The sequence below is a fragment of the Arabidopsis lyrata genome (assembly GCF_000004255.2).
Source record: "Arabidopsis lyrata subsp. lyrata unplaced genomic scaffold ARALYscaffold_5, whole genome shotgun sequence".
In the NCBI taxonomy this organism is placed as follows: Eukaryota; Viridiplantae; Streptophyta; class Magnoliopsida; order Brassicales; family Brassicaceae; genus Arabidopsis; species Arabidopsis lyrata.
In genome coordinates, this window is record NW_003302551.1 from 3,963,064 (window position 1) to 3,980,796 (window position 17,733).

Genomic DNA, 17,733 nt, shown 5'->3' on the forward strand with positions numbered 1-17,733 from the left:
ATTTTTTAACACTTGAAAATTTACGTATATATGATTTTTTTTTGCAAAAATACGTACTTTATATTAAATACTAAACCTTAAAAACAAATGAAACCGACTAAACCCAAATATAACCGGTAAAACGCATATTAAATCACATTTTTATAACCTAAAAAGGACGAAATTCACAAACTATTCGAAAAAGGACGAAATCCATTAAAAAAAATAGCAAATCCGTAATTGATTCTTACATCAATTGTGCTTGGAACAAATAGCGACAACTTTTAGGAGAAATCTATTGACTTATTTAACAATGATCTAGTCGAATGTGTATATTATTCACATGTTGATATTATATGTGAATGCAATTATGCAATAAACGGACAAATACTGATATATTTCTTTGACTTCCATGCATGGATTTACATGTCGACAATCAAGACACGGGGATTCAAGATTTGTTGTTCAGACAAACATTAGTCATTTTCAGAAACAGTAACTAAAGGTACATTCAATTTTTAACTCTTTTCAAATAAACATTTTATATATATCACACTATCACTATCTACTGCAGAAATATGATTGTTTTGCCATGTGATATATCATATCATATTGTATTCATCTTAAGACTTTTCCTCAATTATTCCCTCCATCACTTTCATTCTCCCCTCTCATACTTTTTCTTTTCTCATAGAGGACGTTTTCTTTTATACCTAAATGTCATGGTCGAGAAGTCCTTGATGGCCTAGTGGTTTCAATGGGCTTTCTCACACACGACTGCCAGAGGTCGCGAGTTCGACTCTCTGTCGGCGGGGTAGAACTGAAACCTCTCCAAATAAATCCTGTTGTAGATGGCCCACGGGTTTCTATGACGCATTAAAGGATTTTCCTGGATATGGGGCCTTTCGGGGTGGGGTCAGTCACTATAAAAAGTTTACCCGTAACAGTTTGTATTAACATTCTTAGCAAAAAAAAAAAAAATGTCATGATCGATCCATTATTAACTAGTGATGTTATTGTGTCATTATACTTGGATTTAAATCCGCATACATGTTGTTGATTTCAAGAAAAACTAAACAATGATAACAAATCGTTATATTTTTTAATAAAAATTCTTATCTTATGCAATTGAGAAAGAAAAATCCATGGTTAATTTTTTTTTTTTTTTTGGTCAAAGGATTCACATACATTATTCTTACAATTAAACTTTTATATATTCAAGAACTGGACTTGTGACCATATCATAATCCAAAGAAACTATTGTACTAATGTCCCCATCCATAGAAAACCTACTGTTTTAGTACTTGCGATTTGAGCCATAGACATAACTTTTTACAGGTTAAATCCAAGTTTGAAATCAATCTCATCATTAAAAAGGTGAAGAGCACACAAAGAAAACGTAAATGGGTCATATTGGGCCCATTTTGTAGACCAAGAGAAAGTGAGAGAGACTTTGTCCTCTCGTTATCAAGTAGCAGTGGACCACCACTAAACCGCCCAATAGCTTCTGATCAAAATAGAAAGGTCCAATAACAGAAACAAATGAAAAAGCCTTGTTTCCTGGACGACGTCGTTTTCTCCTGTACGAATTGATTGATTCAAATAGTTTTTCTTCTTCTTCTTTGATTAGACCCCCGTAAGAAAAATGTTATTACTAACTAACGAAAGCCATTGGTTTTACACACTCATGTTTTGTGGATGATATATTAGTTTTTCCGGATGGGAAATAGAGTTCTATAGAGGGCATTCTGGCGATATTTGATAAGTTTGTAACAATGTCAGGACTGAAAATAAGTTTGGAGAAGTCGGTTTCTTGACAGGTTTAACACCACGCCTAATAGGGCTGCTCTACTTCATCAATTTCCCTTCGAACAATATATCAAACAAGTAAAAGATACCTCATATGAAGAAATCGGTGAACCACATAATCACATAACTTTCATATTGTAAAATAAATTTTGTTTGATATATATCATCATTTAATTATTTAGTATGAAGGTTACAAAAATATATGGTTTGCCTTCAATATTATCGTATCGTACTCATCAAATAATTGTAACTGTATTTAACCATAACCGTAATAATAGTATATATATATATATATATATATGTTTAAAGTTATGCAGTGATTAAAAGACTGTAATCGTAACTATAGTCATACCCACCACGAAAGTGGTGTGTTCTCTTGTTAAAAAAAGCGATCAACCAAGGTCTTCGGTATTAACAAAAAGAAACATAGGCTCTAAACGGTATTACGATAGTATACCAAAAATTCTCGTCGTATTCACTATTCAGCTAGATATCATTCAGTAGTTTTATGAGCTTGCTATCTAAAAACTTTAGTCAAATTTAACAATTTAACAAAAAGATACCAACTTTCAGCTAAATTCAACTAGAATATGTAGCAAAATTGTTAAATTTTATAGAAGAAAAATAGTATATTGATTTATGTTTGATGAGTTCACGAGTCTAAGATATATATTATATATATATAGTGATTACAATTTTTTTTTGTTAAAGGGTTTTCTTGAATAATATAAAAGTTTACAAAGGAGCCTAGATAACCACTCATCTATTACAAAACAGAAAGAGAAGGATGGCTAGCTTATAAAGCTAGAATGAGAATGAGAAGAGTAAATCAAAGGTGAGGAAGAAGTAGAAGAGAGGAGAAAACGTAATCCATGACTAAGTAACATCTTCCATGGAACAGAAGCAAAGCTAGTGACTTTCCCAGCAACGGAGAAGGGATAAACGGTCTGGATAATGTAGGACAAGACTTTGAGCTCTGTTTGTGCAAGCATTCAGAACATTGCAGTAAACAGAAGATGGGGGAAGGGTTTTTCCACTGTGATACCTACGGTTCCTCTCACTCCACACTTCATAGATACATGCATGCCATGCTTGGAGGAGGGCAAGGAAGGTGTCTTTGCTAAGAGACGCTGAATTCAGCCAGATGATAGTGGATTCCCAATGAGAAGGTGCGACCAAAGGCGTCAAAATAGCAACAATATTCTTCCATATACCCGCAAAATATGAACATTGGAAGAAAAGGTGGTCCCTTGATTCCTCTTCTTCACCACACAAGAGACACATTTTTTCCACATCGCATCCCCATCGAACTAGCCTGTCTAACGTGGGATTACGATTTAGAATAAACAACCAAACTGTGAAGGCATGCTTTGGGATTCTAGCCTTATGCCATACCAACTGATACTAAGGGACAAGTGCTTTTGGGTCCCTAATCTTGTTCCAAACATTTCGAGAACAAAATGATCTCTGAGTCACTTCATCAATCATCCATACCGCTTTATCACTCGAAAGAGAGAGATTAATAGTTGTGATATATGCATACAACAGTGTTTGTTTCTCCGATCTGGCCAGTAGAGATTCCAACCCGTAGAAGTAGTTTGATTCTTTACGGTAGAGAAGAGAGGTATCCCAAGGAGAGTTGGGCCATTGGTTCCAAAGTAGTGAATCAAGGGACCGAAAGGTGTCCATGGATCCCACCAAAAAAATGTATCATCTCCATTCCCAATTTTTATCTTGAGAAAATAGCAGGCTTTTGACCGTAGCTTCAGAAGTTTCCTTAACATCGAAGAAAACCGGTAGTTTTTTCATTTAGTGCCCAAAAAGTTGAATGAGACAAGTATTTATTTCTCATCCAAGCCACCCAAATAGACCCAGCTCTGAAATACAACAACCAGATCAATTTTAACCCGCAAGTATCATTCCAAGACGACAACTTCCTCAAACCCAGCCCTCCTTCCTGTTTTGGTACCGAAAGAGAATCCCAAGCCACTTTTGCTCCTTTTGCTGTTTCAGGAGAGCCGTGCCAAAAATAGGCGCTGCAAATAGTGTTTATACGACGTATAACCTGCTTTGGAAGCATGAACGCAGAACTCCAAAAACCAATTATCCCTGATATCACCGAGGAGATGAGTGTATACCTGCGAGACTCAAATGTCTATGGGACCAACTCTGAACTTTTTTGCGAATCTGCGTTAATAGAGGATCAAAGTCTGCTACCGAAAGTTTCCTTGAACACAACGGCAAACCAAGGTAACGAATTGGAAGGGTTCCCGGAGAGAGAGCAAAACTGCTCTGGATTTGCTGCAAAACCGTGTCATCAACACCTGAACAGAACATGCTGGTTTTTGCTAGATTAACCGAGAGGCCAGAGATTTTTTCAAAATTTGAGAGCACCGTAAAAAAACCAAATAATGACTCAAAAGATCCATCTAAAAATATAAGGAGGTCATCGGCAAATGATAAGTGAGTCAATTCCAACTCTTCACAACCTGGATGATACTTAAAAGAACCTTCAGATGCAGCCTGATTCAACATTAGAGACAAAACATTCATTACCAGGACAAAAAGAGAAGGCGAGAGCGGATCACCTTGTCTCAGCCATGATTTTCCTTTAAAAAATCTTGAAGATGTACCATTGATACTAACCGAGAAGGAAGGAGAGCAAATACACGCTCTGATGCATTCCGAGAACTCCGCTGGAAAGTTATATACCTGAAGCGAGCTCAGTAAAAAGTCCCATCTCACTGAATCGAAAGCTTTAGAAATGTCAATTTTTAGAGTGATTCGACTGGAAAGAGAAGATCTATGATATCCATTCAAAACTTCAGAAGCAAGTAAAACGTTCTCCATAAGCAGCCTGTCCTTAACAAATGCAGTTTGATTAGGAACCACAATATCAGGGAGGATAACTTTCAGCCGGTCTGCCATTATACGAGTAATGAGTTTATATACTGTATTTAGGCACGAGATAGGCCTAAATTCAGTAAGGGTATCAGCTCCTGTCCTCTTAGGAATCAACACGAGAGAAGTAGAGTTCATTGCTTTGGGCATAAAGAGAGAAGTGAAGAAATTTCTGACTGCTGCAACTAATTCCTCCCCAACAATACCCCAGGCCGCTTTGAAAAATTCAGCAGTGAAACCGTCTGGACATGGTGTTTTGCTAGAAGGCATACCTAACAAAGCCTCCTTGATGATCTCAGAGGTTACTGGCGCAAGTAATAATGCTTGGTGGACCTGAGAGCAACTTGGCATATTTAACAAGTCAAGAAACTCATGCAAATCTGGGTAGAACTGACCTCTGATTGAGCCCAATAATTCAGCGAAGAACTCAACTGCGTGAACATGAATATCTTTAGTTGATTCTGCTCTAGAACCATCAGGTCTCAACAGATACTTGACAGCGTTACCTCCATTCCTCAGTTTCATGATAAAATGGAAGAAAGAGGTATTAAAATCTCCTTCCGCTAACCACTTAATCCGAGATCTCTGCTTGAAGAAACTCTCCTCCGCTAACCGCAGCAACACCCAGTTTTCTCTAGCAGACTTTTCAAGGAGCAGGTTGGTGAAAGAGGGGTCAGAGAGAGCAGCCATTTGCAATGATTTGAGCATGTTACTTGCCTCAAAAACCCGCTTCTCAATCTCACTATAGTTCTCCTTACACAAAGACTTGAGCGGTCTCTTTAATTGCTTAAGTTTGAACCCAAAGTCACACAGTGTAGAAACTTTCTCCCCCGAGTCATCCCAAGCTGCCTGAACCGTGTCCAAGAAGGACGGATGCTTAGTTAGGAGGTTAAAGAACTTAAACGGTCTCGATCCAAAATCTGGCGGCTTTGTAAAGATGTTAATGTGGCAAGGCGAGTGATCTGAGAACTCAGGAGCTTCGAATGAGCAATGACTAGTTGGGAAAAAATGAATCCAGTTACCATTTACTAAGCATCTGTCTAGTTTCTTTCCAATGGGGTCGTCTTGTTGATGATTTGACCAGGTGAAGCATGGACCATGAAAAGGAAGGTCAAATAAACCTATATCCGCAAGACATTCCCCAAACTCTCTCATAGCACGAGATGAGCCAATGATTGAGTGATTTGACGTCTCTGAAGGGTGGAGAATCTCGTTGAAATCTCCATTAACCAACCATGGCAATGAAGATAAACCGAAAGCTGAGTGAGTATCGCGAAGGGATTGCCAAAGAACCCGCCTGTCCTCCAAGTCATTTGAAGCATAAACAGCAGTGTACACAAAACTAAAACCAGTTTCCAAAGTGACTTCCACTGAGATAGATTGCAGGTCAGAAAACAAAAGCCTCACAGTTGTTGGGAGTTTGAAGATGATCCAGATTTTCCCCAACTCCGAGTGTTGATAATTATTTATTACGGACCAACCCGGTCCGATAGAAGACAAAATGTGGTTAAGATTAGGCTCCTTAACATGCGTTTCTAAAAGCGCTCCAAAAGTTACTGGTTTACTATTTATCCAGTTAGCGATCGTTCGATGCTTTGTGACTTCATTTATACCCCGCACGTTCCAAAAAAATGTATCTGACATTTAAAGATTCTTGAGTTGTTGACGCCTCTCTGTAGCCAGAGAAATACCGCCACCATTGATTGGTGATTTTTTACCGCCCAACTTTCGCTTTTTCTGTTTCCCCTTGTTTCCAGAAGTCGATGACTTTGATGGAGAGTAAAGCACGATCTCTGAGGCGGTAGATTCCAACACAACTCGATCACGTCCTCTTGACCTTCACACAAAGCATCAAAAGGATTGGATGTAATATTTACCACTGCGCCAGTCGACTCAAAAACCCCACTTCGAACAGTGCGAGACGCTTTAACAAAGGAAGAGTCCTCATGAGGTATGGAGCTTGCGACCAAATCAAGATAAGAGATTGTTGCATTGTCAACAACTGCGACTACTGCAACAGAATCACAAACAACAGCAGGTTCTGAACCTTCACTGACAACCACCCCTGAACTGACAACTGAACAAGCAGCTGAACTAGAGACCTTGCCGACTTCTTCTGAACACGAGCCTGCTACAACCACTGAACCAGGACACGAAGCAGCAACCCCTACTACAACCTTACTAGATCTTTCAGCCACTACTGGAGCCCCAAGAGAACCTTTGGCCACTGCTGAACACTCCATAGAAATTTTAGCAACTTCAGCTCCCTCACTAGGACCTGTTGACCCTGTATCAACAGGAATTGACGACGCAGCAGCAACTTTCATGTTCAAGGAGCCACCGTCCCTGACAGCTTTCACAACAGGTAGCTTAGCAACATAGACCTTTTCAACTGCCTCCCCAGCAGAGACCCTACGAGATGAGGTAGAGACTTTGGCTTGTCCCTGAATTTCTGCGGGGTTACGTGCCTTTGACCCTTTTTCCATGGTAGATTGGGGACAAAACGCTGCTTTGTGGCCAATCTCATTGCAAACCGAGCAAAGCGGGGGGAGCCAAGGGTAAGAAATGGAGATAACACAGATTGCTCCATCATCTCTCTCAATTTCTAGCTCATTAGGCAACAGCTTAGTCAAATCCACAATTACTTTAATTTCAGCAGAACTTATGCTGGAAAAAGGCTTTGCATCCACCACCTGACCCAGAGGTCTAGCTATGTAACTCAAACCTTCTTCAGTAACCAAATCAAATGGTATGTTCCCTACTTTAGCCCAAATAGGAGCTTTCTCCAAGGAGGGAGGATGCAGACTGAAAGCTGCTTTCCATTCTGTGACAAAGAAAGGAGAATCTCCTACACGCCAAAGCTCATGTTGAAGAACCCGTTGACGAAGTGTCGGTGAGGGAATGTAGAATAGAAAAGCATTTTTAGTGAGGGTATGAACTGTGACCCGCCGGTCTTTCCCCTATAAAAAGTTAAGCACTCCCCAAATTTTTCCATAAGAAGGAGGATTTCCGTAGAAAATCCCTACAATGAAATCCGAGTGGATTTTTGCTCCCCTTTCAAATACTTCATTTGGTACCTTAACTCGAAACCTTCCTTCCGGGGAGACTGAAACCGGGGCAGTAGACTTTGGGATACGACAAGAGGATTTTGAGTGAGTAGCCCAAGAAAAATTCGAAGAAGGACTCCTACGAGCAGGTTCATCAGTGATTGAAATCCCATGTGGAGGGGGCAAAGGGCCATCTTTTGCTAAGGCGTGGAAGGAATCTGAAGCCTTAGAAGGAGAGGACGGATTTGAACCCAAAATTCCTTGAGTAGCGGAGCTTTGGGTAATTGGAGCCGGAATAACCACCACGAGAGGAGGAGGCGGTGGGGTTGCGACCAAGAGACGAGAAGAAGGAGGAGGAGTGGAGTCGAGCATAACAACGTCCTGAGGCTGGACGGAAACAACACACGAAGGAGGAGGCGAAGATGGCTCAAGGAAGAGCAGATCCGGCGGAATAGGCGGAGGCGGGAGCGGAGGGTCAGTCATCGGTGAAATAGAACAGATCTGGGGAGAAATTGATTGAAGCTTTGGTGGCTGGGGAAAGGGTTTTTCACTCTCGAGGAAAGAGATCTTTCTCTAATGTGATTACAATTGATATATGATAACACCGCATTATCGTAATCCAATCCAAATTCAACACAAAAAATACATTAATAATAGAAATATGTTAGAATAATATAATATCCAGATCCATAATTTTTTACAAGTTTTTCCATTTATATTTCTCGTGTTTCACGAGATTCATTTCATAGATGAGTTTTGATGTCCAAAATAATTAGTCTACAAAATTAACATCTTGTTCTCCAAGTTATCTCTCTTTTGAATATTGTGAAGAATAATAAATGGAGTTTCTCTTATTGTTATTAAATTAGTAAGCCTAATCAATAAGCTTAGTTACTAAAAACTAGATACCTTTGACATCGTCTTAGTTTGGTAGGAGTTGTCTCTTGATTTTTGTTACTTTATTATTGTGGGTAGGCTATTTAAGAGAATCTTGATTTCATTCTAATGTAAGAGTATTCTTCAAATTACTTGCAATAACGTTTAATTCTATTTTAACATTGTGGTATATATAAGAGCCTTTACAAAAGGGGATTTGATTGAGTAAAACACGAGTAAGTTTTTTGAGTGTGAGCAAACGTCAAGAGTGAAAAATTGTAAGAAATAGCAACTGAATCAAACGTCAAATTTTGATGGAAACTACAATCATTGGAGTTTGCTCATGGAAAGTTTTTTCCGTTCGAAAGAATATTGAAGCGTAATTCAAACAGATTACAAGAAACTTAAAGATGGTAAAGTGTTGTCACTTGTCAGTAACGCAACAACAAGCATTTGATGAAGCATAACTCAAGAATTTTAAAGCGAGGAACTATTTGTTTCTTGCCATCGACAAATCTATCTTGAAGACCATCACTCGAAAGACAGCAAAGCAAATGTGGGAGTCAATGAAAGTAATGTACCTAATCACTCGATGTACATCAGTCAAATGGCCATGAAGACCTTGCCAAGCGCCTTGACCCATTCTATCTACCTAATCTCTTTGATGGGTTAGAAGATAGTAAATACGGATGTCTTGCTGATGATGTTAGGAGACTTTGTAAGCTAATCACTCGATGTACATCAGTCAAATCCGCATTACTCAAGAAGACCTTGCCAAGCGCCTTGACCCATTCTACCTACACTTCGCCGATGACCCATTCCAAGAAGACCTTGCATTGTACATCAGTCAAATCTTTACTATCTTCTAACCCAAAAGAGGTAAATAAAATTAAAATCATACTAGAATTCCTTCATCAACACCATTATTTGTGTCTCCATGCATGCCATCCAATCTGTTATTACCATTTAAAGCCTAATATTCTATATACAATAAATCTAATATTAATTATTGTTGTGAACTGTATCTTTCATTAATAGTATAAGGGATATATATACGAGGATAATAGCAGGATACAGAGAATAAGGTAAAACCCTAATGGGCCATGGGCCGGTTATGGAGTCCATCCATATGGTTTATAACACTCCCCCTTGGAAGACATAACCGTGCCCGATACTAAACCGGGATCTCTATAATGCGCTGGGGAATGTTGCCTCATTAAAACCTTACCAGGAAAACCCAGTGGGACAAAACCATGGTGAAGGAAAAAGAGTACAACACGCATTACTCCCCCTGATTTGAGCATCACTGTAGATCCTTAAGTCCGCGCATCCCGATCTGATGAATGAGCTTCCGGAACGTTGAAGTCGGCAATGATTTGGTGAATAGGTCGGCTGAATTCTCACTTGACCGGATCTGTTGAACTTTGACCTGACCGTCCTTCTGTAATTCATGAGTGAATAAGAGCTTTGGCAAAATGTGCTTCGTCCGGTCTCTCTTAGTGTAGTCATCCTTGAGTTGAGCAATACAGGCTGCGTTGTCTTCAAATATGATGATCTTTGATGTAGTAGTAGATGCGCCTTAAGAAAGGCTGCCTACGTACCCTTGGAAGGGATCAAGCCACACATAGTTCATATTCATTGACCATACCATAATCTGATCTTATGAATATCCTACATTAGTAAATCAAACTAAACCAAAGCAAACTGGTCCTTCTTTGGTTAGATCAGTATAGAATAAACCCAAGTAAACAACGCAGGAAGAATAGACTTTAAAACTTAATCAAACCTTCCTTTAAACCTTTCCAGTGCCTTTGGGTTGATCATGAACTAAATTTAGACAGAAGACTCACGGCAAAACAAATGTTTGGTCTAGTGTGTCTAGCCAAATTCATTAGAACTTCTATGGCACTGAGGTATGGCATTTCCAGACTGAATGGATCACTATCCAATCTGAGGCTTCTCACCACCATTGGGCCTGGTCAATGGGCGGGCCTGGTCCTTATTAAATCTCCTTGAGTACTCTTTCAGTGTATGCCATTTGATGCACAAGGATTCCATTATTCACGTACTCAGGTTGTAATCCCAAACAGAACTTAATTATTGCCTAGGTCTTTCATTTGAGATTCTTTCTTTAGATATACTCAACTGTTTGGGCGATTACCCAGAGGTTTAAATCATTCATATACACTTCTATGATTACAAATCCTTTGTTTGCAAACTTCTTGATAAAAATACATGGACTGATCGGCTCGTTTTTATAGCCTTCTCTGATGAGATATTCACTTAACCGGTTATACCACATATGTCCGCTTTGTTTCAGTCCATATAAGGATTTGTCCAGCCTTATGCAGTGCTGTTCTCGAGAATCTTTCTTATCTTTGAGCTCAATACCCTCTGGTAATCTCATATATTATCCAGTGGACTTATATAAATATGCAGGCATTACATCCATTAGCCGCAAATCTTTCTCTTTTATATAGCCAGACTTAGCAAAGATTTAAATGTCTTAGCATCCACCACAGGGGAGAATATCTCCTCTATTTCTGGTCTTTGTGTGAATCCTTGTGCGACAAGCCGTGTCTGATATATTACGCTTTCACTATGTTTATTTCACACAATCACAAAGACTCATTTGTCCCACTGGCTTTACATTGAATGGTGTCCTTTGTATTGGACCAAACACATTCTTCTTCTTAATGATTCTTAGCTCCACGTTTTATGGTCTTGTACCATTTTAATCAATCAGGTCTTTGAGTGCACTCTAGTATAGACGTGGGCTCCTGATCCTCATTCATTTCAGTTGCTACCTTGTGCGCAAATATATTATCATTGATGTCGACATCTTTTCGGTTCCATTGTATTCTAGACATGATATAGTTTATAGAGATCTCTTTACACCTTCAGGACCTTGAGGTTTGGCGTCCCAAACCTCATTGATTGGTACCTTAGGGTTATGTCTATTAGCCGGCCATGTCTATGGTTTCTTGAACCTTCTCGGTTTCCCTTGCACCTTTCTTTGATTTCCGAGGGTTCTTGTCTTTGGAACCTTTTGGGTCTACCATGTTTCTTACGTGTTGTAGCCTCTGTAGCAACTTGATTGTGTTCCTTGTGAACATCAATACGTACTGGTGCATTACAAGCTGGTATGTACGATTTTGTTACTCTTTTTGGGTCATTATAGGAATCTTGGCAACTGTTTTAGCTAGCTTTTGCAGATATATAGTCTTTTGGATCTCTGATGGAGTCCGAGGATCTTGCCATGTGAAGGATGTTTGATTCCATATAAGTTCTTTGACCAGCTTGTTAGTCTCTCCACCCAGTGTTGGGAAAACGGATTCATTGAGATGACAATCCTTGTATCTGGCCTTTGGCTCGAGATACTTAATGATGGTGGGAGAATCATTTTTAACGTATATTCCCATCCCCTTTTGAGGTCCCATCATTTGCTCTCTGTGGTGGTGCTATGGGTAAATAGGTGACACACCCAAATGTCTTTAGATGGGAAACGTCTGGCTCATGACCCGTTAGCAATTGGGATGGGGAATATCTATGCTCACTAGATGGCCGAATGCGTATTAGTTCAGCAGCGTCTAAAACTGCATGTCCCCAAGCTGAGACCGGAAGCTGCGACCTCATGAGTAATGGTCGAGCAATTAGTTGAATTCGTTTAATGGGGGATTCAGCTAATCCGTTCTGTGTATGGACATGTGCCACAGGATGTTCCACACTTACCCCCATGGCCATACAATAGTCATTAAATGTTTGGGAAGTGAATTCACCAGCATTATCTAAACGTATGGTCTTAAGAGGAAAATCTGGAAAATAGGCTCGTAATCTGATGATTTGGGCCAATAACCTAACAAACGCTTGGTTCCTAGAAGACAAACATGCGACCAGCGGGTCGATGCATCGATTAAAACCATGAAGTACCAAAATGTTCTACAAGGTGGATGGATCGGACCACATATGTCTCCTTGAATTCGTTCCAGAAAATGTAAGGTCTCTTTAGACACTTTGACTGGTGAAGGTCGAGTGATAAGCTTCCCTTGTGAACAGGCTATGCATGTGTGGTGCTTAGGGAAAACTCGGTTTTCTTTAAGGGTGTGCCCTTTAGAACTTTGAATTAATTTACGCATCATATTCGAACCGGGCTGGCCAAGCCGGTCATGCCATTAGTGAATTTCTCAGTAAACCCTTTTGTTTACTTTATTAGCCTTTATCATATTGACCTTGGCATAGTAAAGATATATGACGCGGGTATAGTCTGTAAGACCTTCTCATGGTCTTGGATGCTCTTAGTAATATATGGGAATCATTTGTTCCCTTCACCCTTAGTTTCAATGTGGAAACTATTCAAACACATTTCTTTGAAACTCAACAAGCCCCTTTGAGCTGGGTGAATATGAAGCATCTGAGGATGCGTGCCCTTGGGAATATGGGCCTGCCATGGGCCTACCCTTAGCCTTCACTAAATTTAGCTATACCCGCAATTTGGCTAATGAACCATGTCTTTAGATATTTCGTTTATTGAATTCTCATAATCATCTATCTCATGGTCGAAATCTTCTTCACCATCGTGATGAACTAAATGAGCTTCTTGATTCTTTTCAAACTCTCTTGATAGAGATCAACGAGATGCTTAGGTGTCATGCACGTCTTAGTCCAATGGTTTCCCCATTCCTCATCAGTGGCAAACAAGTTTATTTGAGTGTTGTGGTTTGGGTATACCGTGGCCTACCTCGATTACGACCAAAGTCGGGTCGGTGGCCTTAACCATATGAATGGTTTCCTTGATCATATAAATTATAATTTCCACTTCTACCACGTCCATTCCATTTACCATGATTGTGGCCATGATACTTATCTCTTTGGACGTGGTTAGACTCTTTAGTCTCTTTAGGCTCTTTAGGCTCTTTAGGCTCTTCAGCCCAACGGGCTTCTGATAATGGGGTAGGACCAGGAGGTCTCATTTCACTATTCATAACTCATTGTTTTGCTCAGCAAGTAGCAAAACAAGAGTTTAGACTTGCATATGTGGTAAAAACCTTTTTTTTTTTTTCACGATATTGTTGCTGAGGCAATATATTGTTTGTATGAAAGGTCGAGAATGCTTTCTTTAGCAAGTCATTCTCAGTAATTTCCTCACCACGGAATCTCAGTATTGACACTATTTTAAATAGTGCTGAGTTATACTCATTCATGGATTTGAATTCTTGGAATCTGAGATTCTTTCGATCGAATCGGGCTTTTGGGTAATAGCACCGTTTTTTTCTTTCAACTATGTCCAGAGGTCCAGAGGATTCTTAATAGTGAGGTACTGATTTTGAGACTCTCATTGAGGTGATGGCGTATGTTAGTAATCGCCTTATATCTTTCTCTTCTGGTGACATTGTTTCCTTCCATAATAGATTCACCAAGCCCTTTTTCCTTTAGGAAAATCTTAGTGTCCAAAGCCCATTTTAAATAATTGTCACCAGAGGCATTGAGTGCCGTGTATTCATAATAGTTGATTTCTGATATCTATAATATATAGAGTTAAATGAGAACTCATGTAATCGGTTAGACCAAGTTATGCGGTATTTGAGACCGAGCCATGCTTGTCTTCAACAAGTGTTTTCTAAACAATCATGTTATATATATATATGGATGAAATCAACCCTAGAAGATTGATCTAGTATGCAACAACCAAACAATCGGATCATACTAGATTAGGATATTAGGATTTCGCGGTTAAGTTTTAGGGTTTTAGCATCCGCGATTTATAGTACTAGGGTTTTTGCTAGGATTTTGGTTTTATGTATGGAACTTTCTATTTATGGAAACTTTCCTTATATGGAACTTTCCTTTTATGGAAAATTTCTATTTCTCATCTAGAAAGAAATCCTAAACAATTATGTACTTTAGGGTTTTGGAATATTTCCTTATGAAGGGGTTTCCTATTTTGGTAACTTTCCATTTTGGGAAACTTGCTATTTTAGGAAACTTTTTATTTTGGGAAACTTGCTATTTTACGAAACTTTCTATTTCTGTAAACTTTCTTTATATGGAACTTTCTATTTCTGGAAACTTTCCATTTATAGGAAGCTTGATCTTAAACCGTGACTTAGGGTTTATTAAACCGGTTTAACCTAGGATTTAGGGTTTCGGTTTACTTTCGGTTTAACCTAGGGTTTATATTAAAACATTCAATCTATCATGCCATTAAACATCTTTCCATTCACTAACTTCTCAATTAATTCTCCAATCATAAATCAAATCACATGTGCCAATTTTCATGCAAATTTTATCTTATCAAACTTTAATTGGATCATGTATATAAAGCATAATAAATAAATAGCACTTATCTTAATTGGAGAACTGAAACAGAGACCCGAGATCTGATACGGAGATTGGAAACAGTTACGTCTCTTAGCTGGTTGGGACCTCCTACAAAATCTCAATATATATAATCCTGATTCCTGAGAAACTCAAAATTTTGCTCATAGAAACATGGCTATTACATTAGTAAAAAGAAAAAAAAATAGGGTTTCTGTAATATACTGCATAAAACAGTTCAGAATCAATAACATATAATCCGTGCATAAATCGTACAAAAATATAGACAGGATTGATAATAAATAATCCGTGCAAAATTTGTGCAAATCTACAGACAGAATTGACAACAGATAATCTGTGCAAAATTCGTGCAGAAATACAGATAAAATTGATAACATATAATCCGTGCAAAATTCGTGCAAAACTACAGACAGAATTGACAATAGATAATCTGTGCAAAATTCGTGCAGAAATACAGACAAAATTGATAACATATAATCCGTGCAAAATTCGTGCAAAACTACAGACAGAATAGATAACAGATCATCTGTGCAAAGTTCGTGCAGAAATACAGACATGATTAATAACAGATAATCCGTGCAAAATTCGTGCAGAAACAAATATGAACAGAAAACTTATCTCGATAGAGTTTAAAATTTTGTTTGCAGAGACAGCTAGGGTTTTGGTTTTGGTTTTTGTGAGAGAGATTTAGGGTTTCGGGATTTTTTAATTTTTAGGGTAAGAGGCTATCGTGCTGATAACGTGTTGTGAACTGTGTCTTTCATTAATAGTATAAGGGATATATATACGAGGATAATAGCAGGATACAGAGAATAAGGTAAAACCCTAATGGGCCATGGGCCGGTTATGGAGTCCATCCATATGGTTTATAACAATTATCAATTTATCATTACTAATAAAATGCTTTTATAGCCGTCTATTTCAATCCTCCGTTATCATTACTACCATTACATCACCCAAGTTAATTAAGCTAGCAAATCAAACTAGTAAAACTAAAAGGGTCGTTGACGAAAAGTTATTTGCTGGTTAATGCATACTACACACGGCTAAGGCAACATTAAGAGGTGTTTTTTTTTTTTAATGTAGTATATATAGTGAAAATATTTGGTTAGCGGGTTGATTTAACCGGATATAGGGTTCATATATGCAATTGAAAGTACAATTGTGAAAAAAGATAAATAAAAAAGGAAAGATGGTTTTTTGATACACAAGCTAATTAAGTGCATCGAGAGGAGAGCTATTGAAAATGAATGTTTTGTTTGTTTTTGTACGGTGGAGAGAAGAATGAAAAGATGATCAGGTAAAGAATGAAACTTGGAAATCATGCAAAGCCACACCTCTCCCTTCAACACATTCTTACGTGTCCTCTTCTCTTCACTCCATATCTCCTTTTTATTACAAAAATAAAAATCTTTCAAACCAATTATATTTATATGTATGTTCTCTTAGACTTATCTCTTATACCCCTTTTGTATGCTCTTAGCCTTTGCTCTTTAGTTTTAGATCATATCAATCGACATGGCGAATGTTGACCGTGATCGGCGTGTGCATGTAGACCGTACTGACAAACGTGTTCATCTTCAGCCATCCTACGAAGATGATGTTGGTTTTGGTGGTTATGGTGCTGGTTCTGATTTTAAGAGTCGCGGCCCCTCCACTAACCAAGTATTTTTGTGTTCTCTTTAGTTTTTAAGTCTTAATTAGGATTCCTTTAAAATATGCAACAATAATCTAACTGCTGTTTCCAAAATAAATAAAGTTTGAAATCAGAGTTTTATACGCCACTTGCATATGTTTATCATGGTGATGCATGCATGCATGGATCATATCTAGAGATTTATGGTTGGATTTTTAACATTTTGATATGTTGATATTAATTTTTAAAAGGTCTAAACAATAAACAACACTTATTTAATAAACTCGATATAATCAATATATACATGCAGATCTTGGCACTTATAGCAGGAGTTCCCATTGGTGGCACACTGCTAACTCTAGCTGGGCTCACTCTAGCCGGCTCGGTGATCGGCTTGCTAGTCTCCATACCCCTCTTCCTCCTCTTCAGTCCGGTCATTGTCCCGGCGGCTCTCACAATCGGGCTTGCTGTGACGGGAATCTTGGCTTCTGGGTTGTTTGGGCTGACGGGTCTGAGCTCGGTCTCGTGGGTCCTTAACTACCTCCGTGGGACAAGTGATACAGTGCCAGAGCAATTGGACTATGCTAAGCGGCGTATGGCTGATGCGGTAGGCTATGCTGGTATGAAGGGAAAAGAGATGGGCCAGTATGTGCAAGATAAGGCTCATGAGGCCCGTGAGACTGAGTTCACAACTGAGACCCATGAGCCGGGTAAGGCCAGGAGGCTCATAAGCTAATTATAAATTTCTCGAGTCTGTTGGAAAGGCGATCATGTTATTTTACTTTTATGTCCCAGTTTCTTTCCTCTTTAATTTTAAGAATATCTTTGTCAATATGTGTACGTTCGTTTTGTCTTGTTCAAATAAAAATCGTTGTTAATGAAATAAGAAGTGAAATAAATATATTTTATTTTCTAAGATAACCACAAATTTCTTACCATTTTCTTTTGTAACGAGTTTTCTTGTATTAAATTTAGAAGAATATACAAACTAAAGAATCAAACTTTAATCAAAGTAGTTGGCTACAATTAGTTGAAAACCACCCCTGAATGACGAAAGGACCCCATTTGGATAATAAGCCGAGAAGAGAAAATGTCTTGTTCGAGGCCTCTCGACGTGAGAGTTAAGCCACTTAGGCATCAGCCATGTTT

At 38.6% G+C, this 17,733-nt stretch overlaps 1 protein-coding gene across 1 annotated transcript; it reads left to right on the top strand.

Moving 5' to 3' along the window:
- The first annotated feature begins 16,040 nt into the window (after nucleotides 1-16,040).
- LOC9311463 (oleosin 20.3 kDa) lies at nucleotides 16,041-17,505 on the top strand. The gene is made up of 2 exons (XM_021026861.1): nucleotides 16,041-16,613; nucleotides 16,895-17,505. The coding sequence occupies exons 1-2, from the start codon at nucleotides 16,467-16,469 to the stop codon at nucleotides 17,318-17,320; spliced, it is 573 nt and encodes a 190-aa protein (XP_020882520.1). The 5' UTR covers nucleotides 16,041-16,466; the 3' UTR covers nucleotides 17,321-17,505.
- Nucleotides 17,506-17,733: the final 228 nt, after the last annotated feature.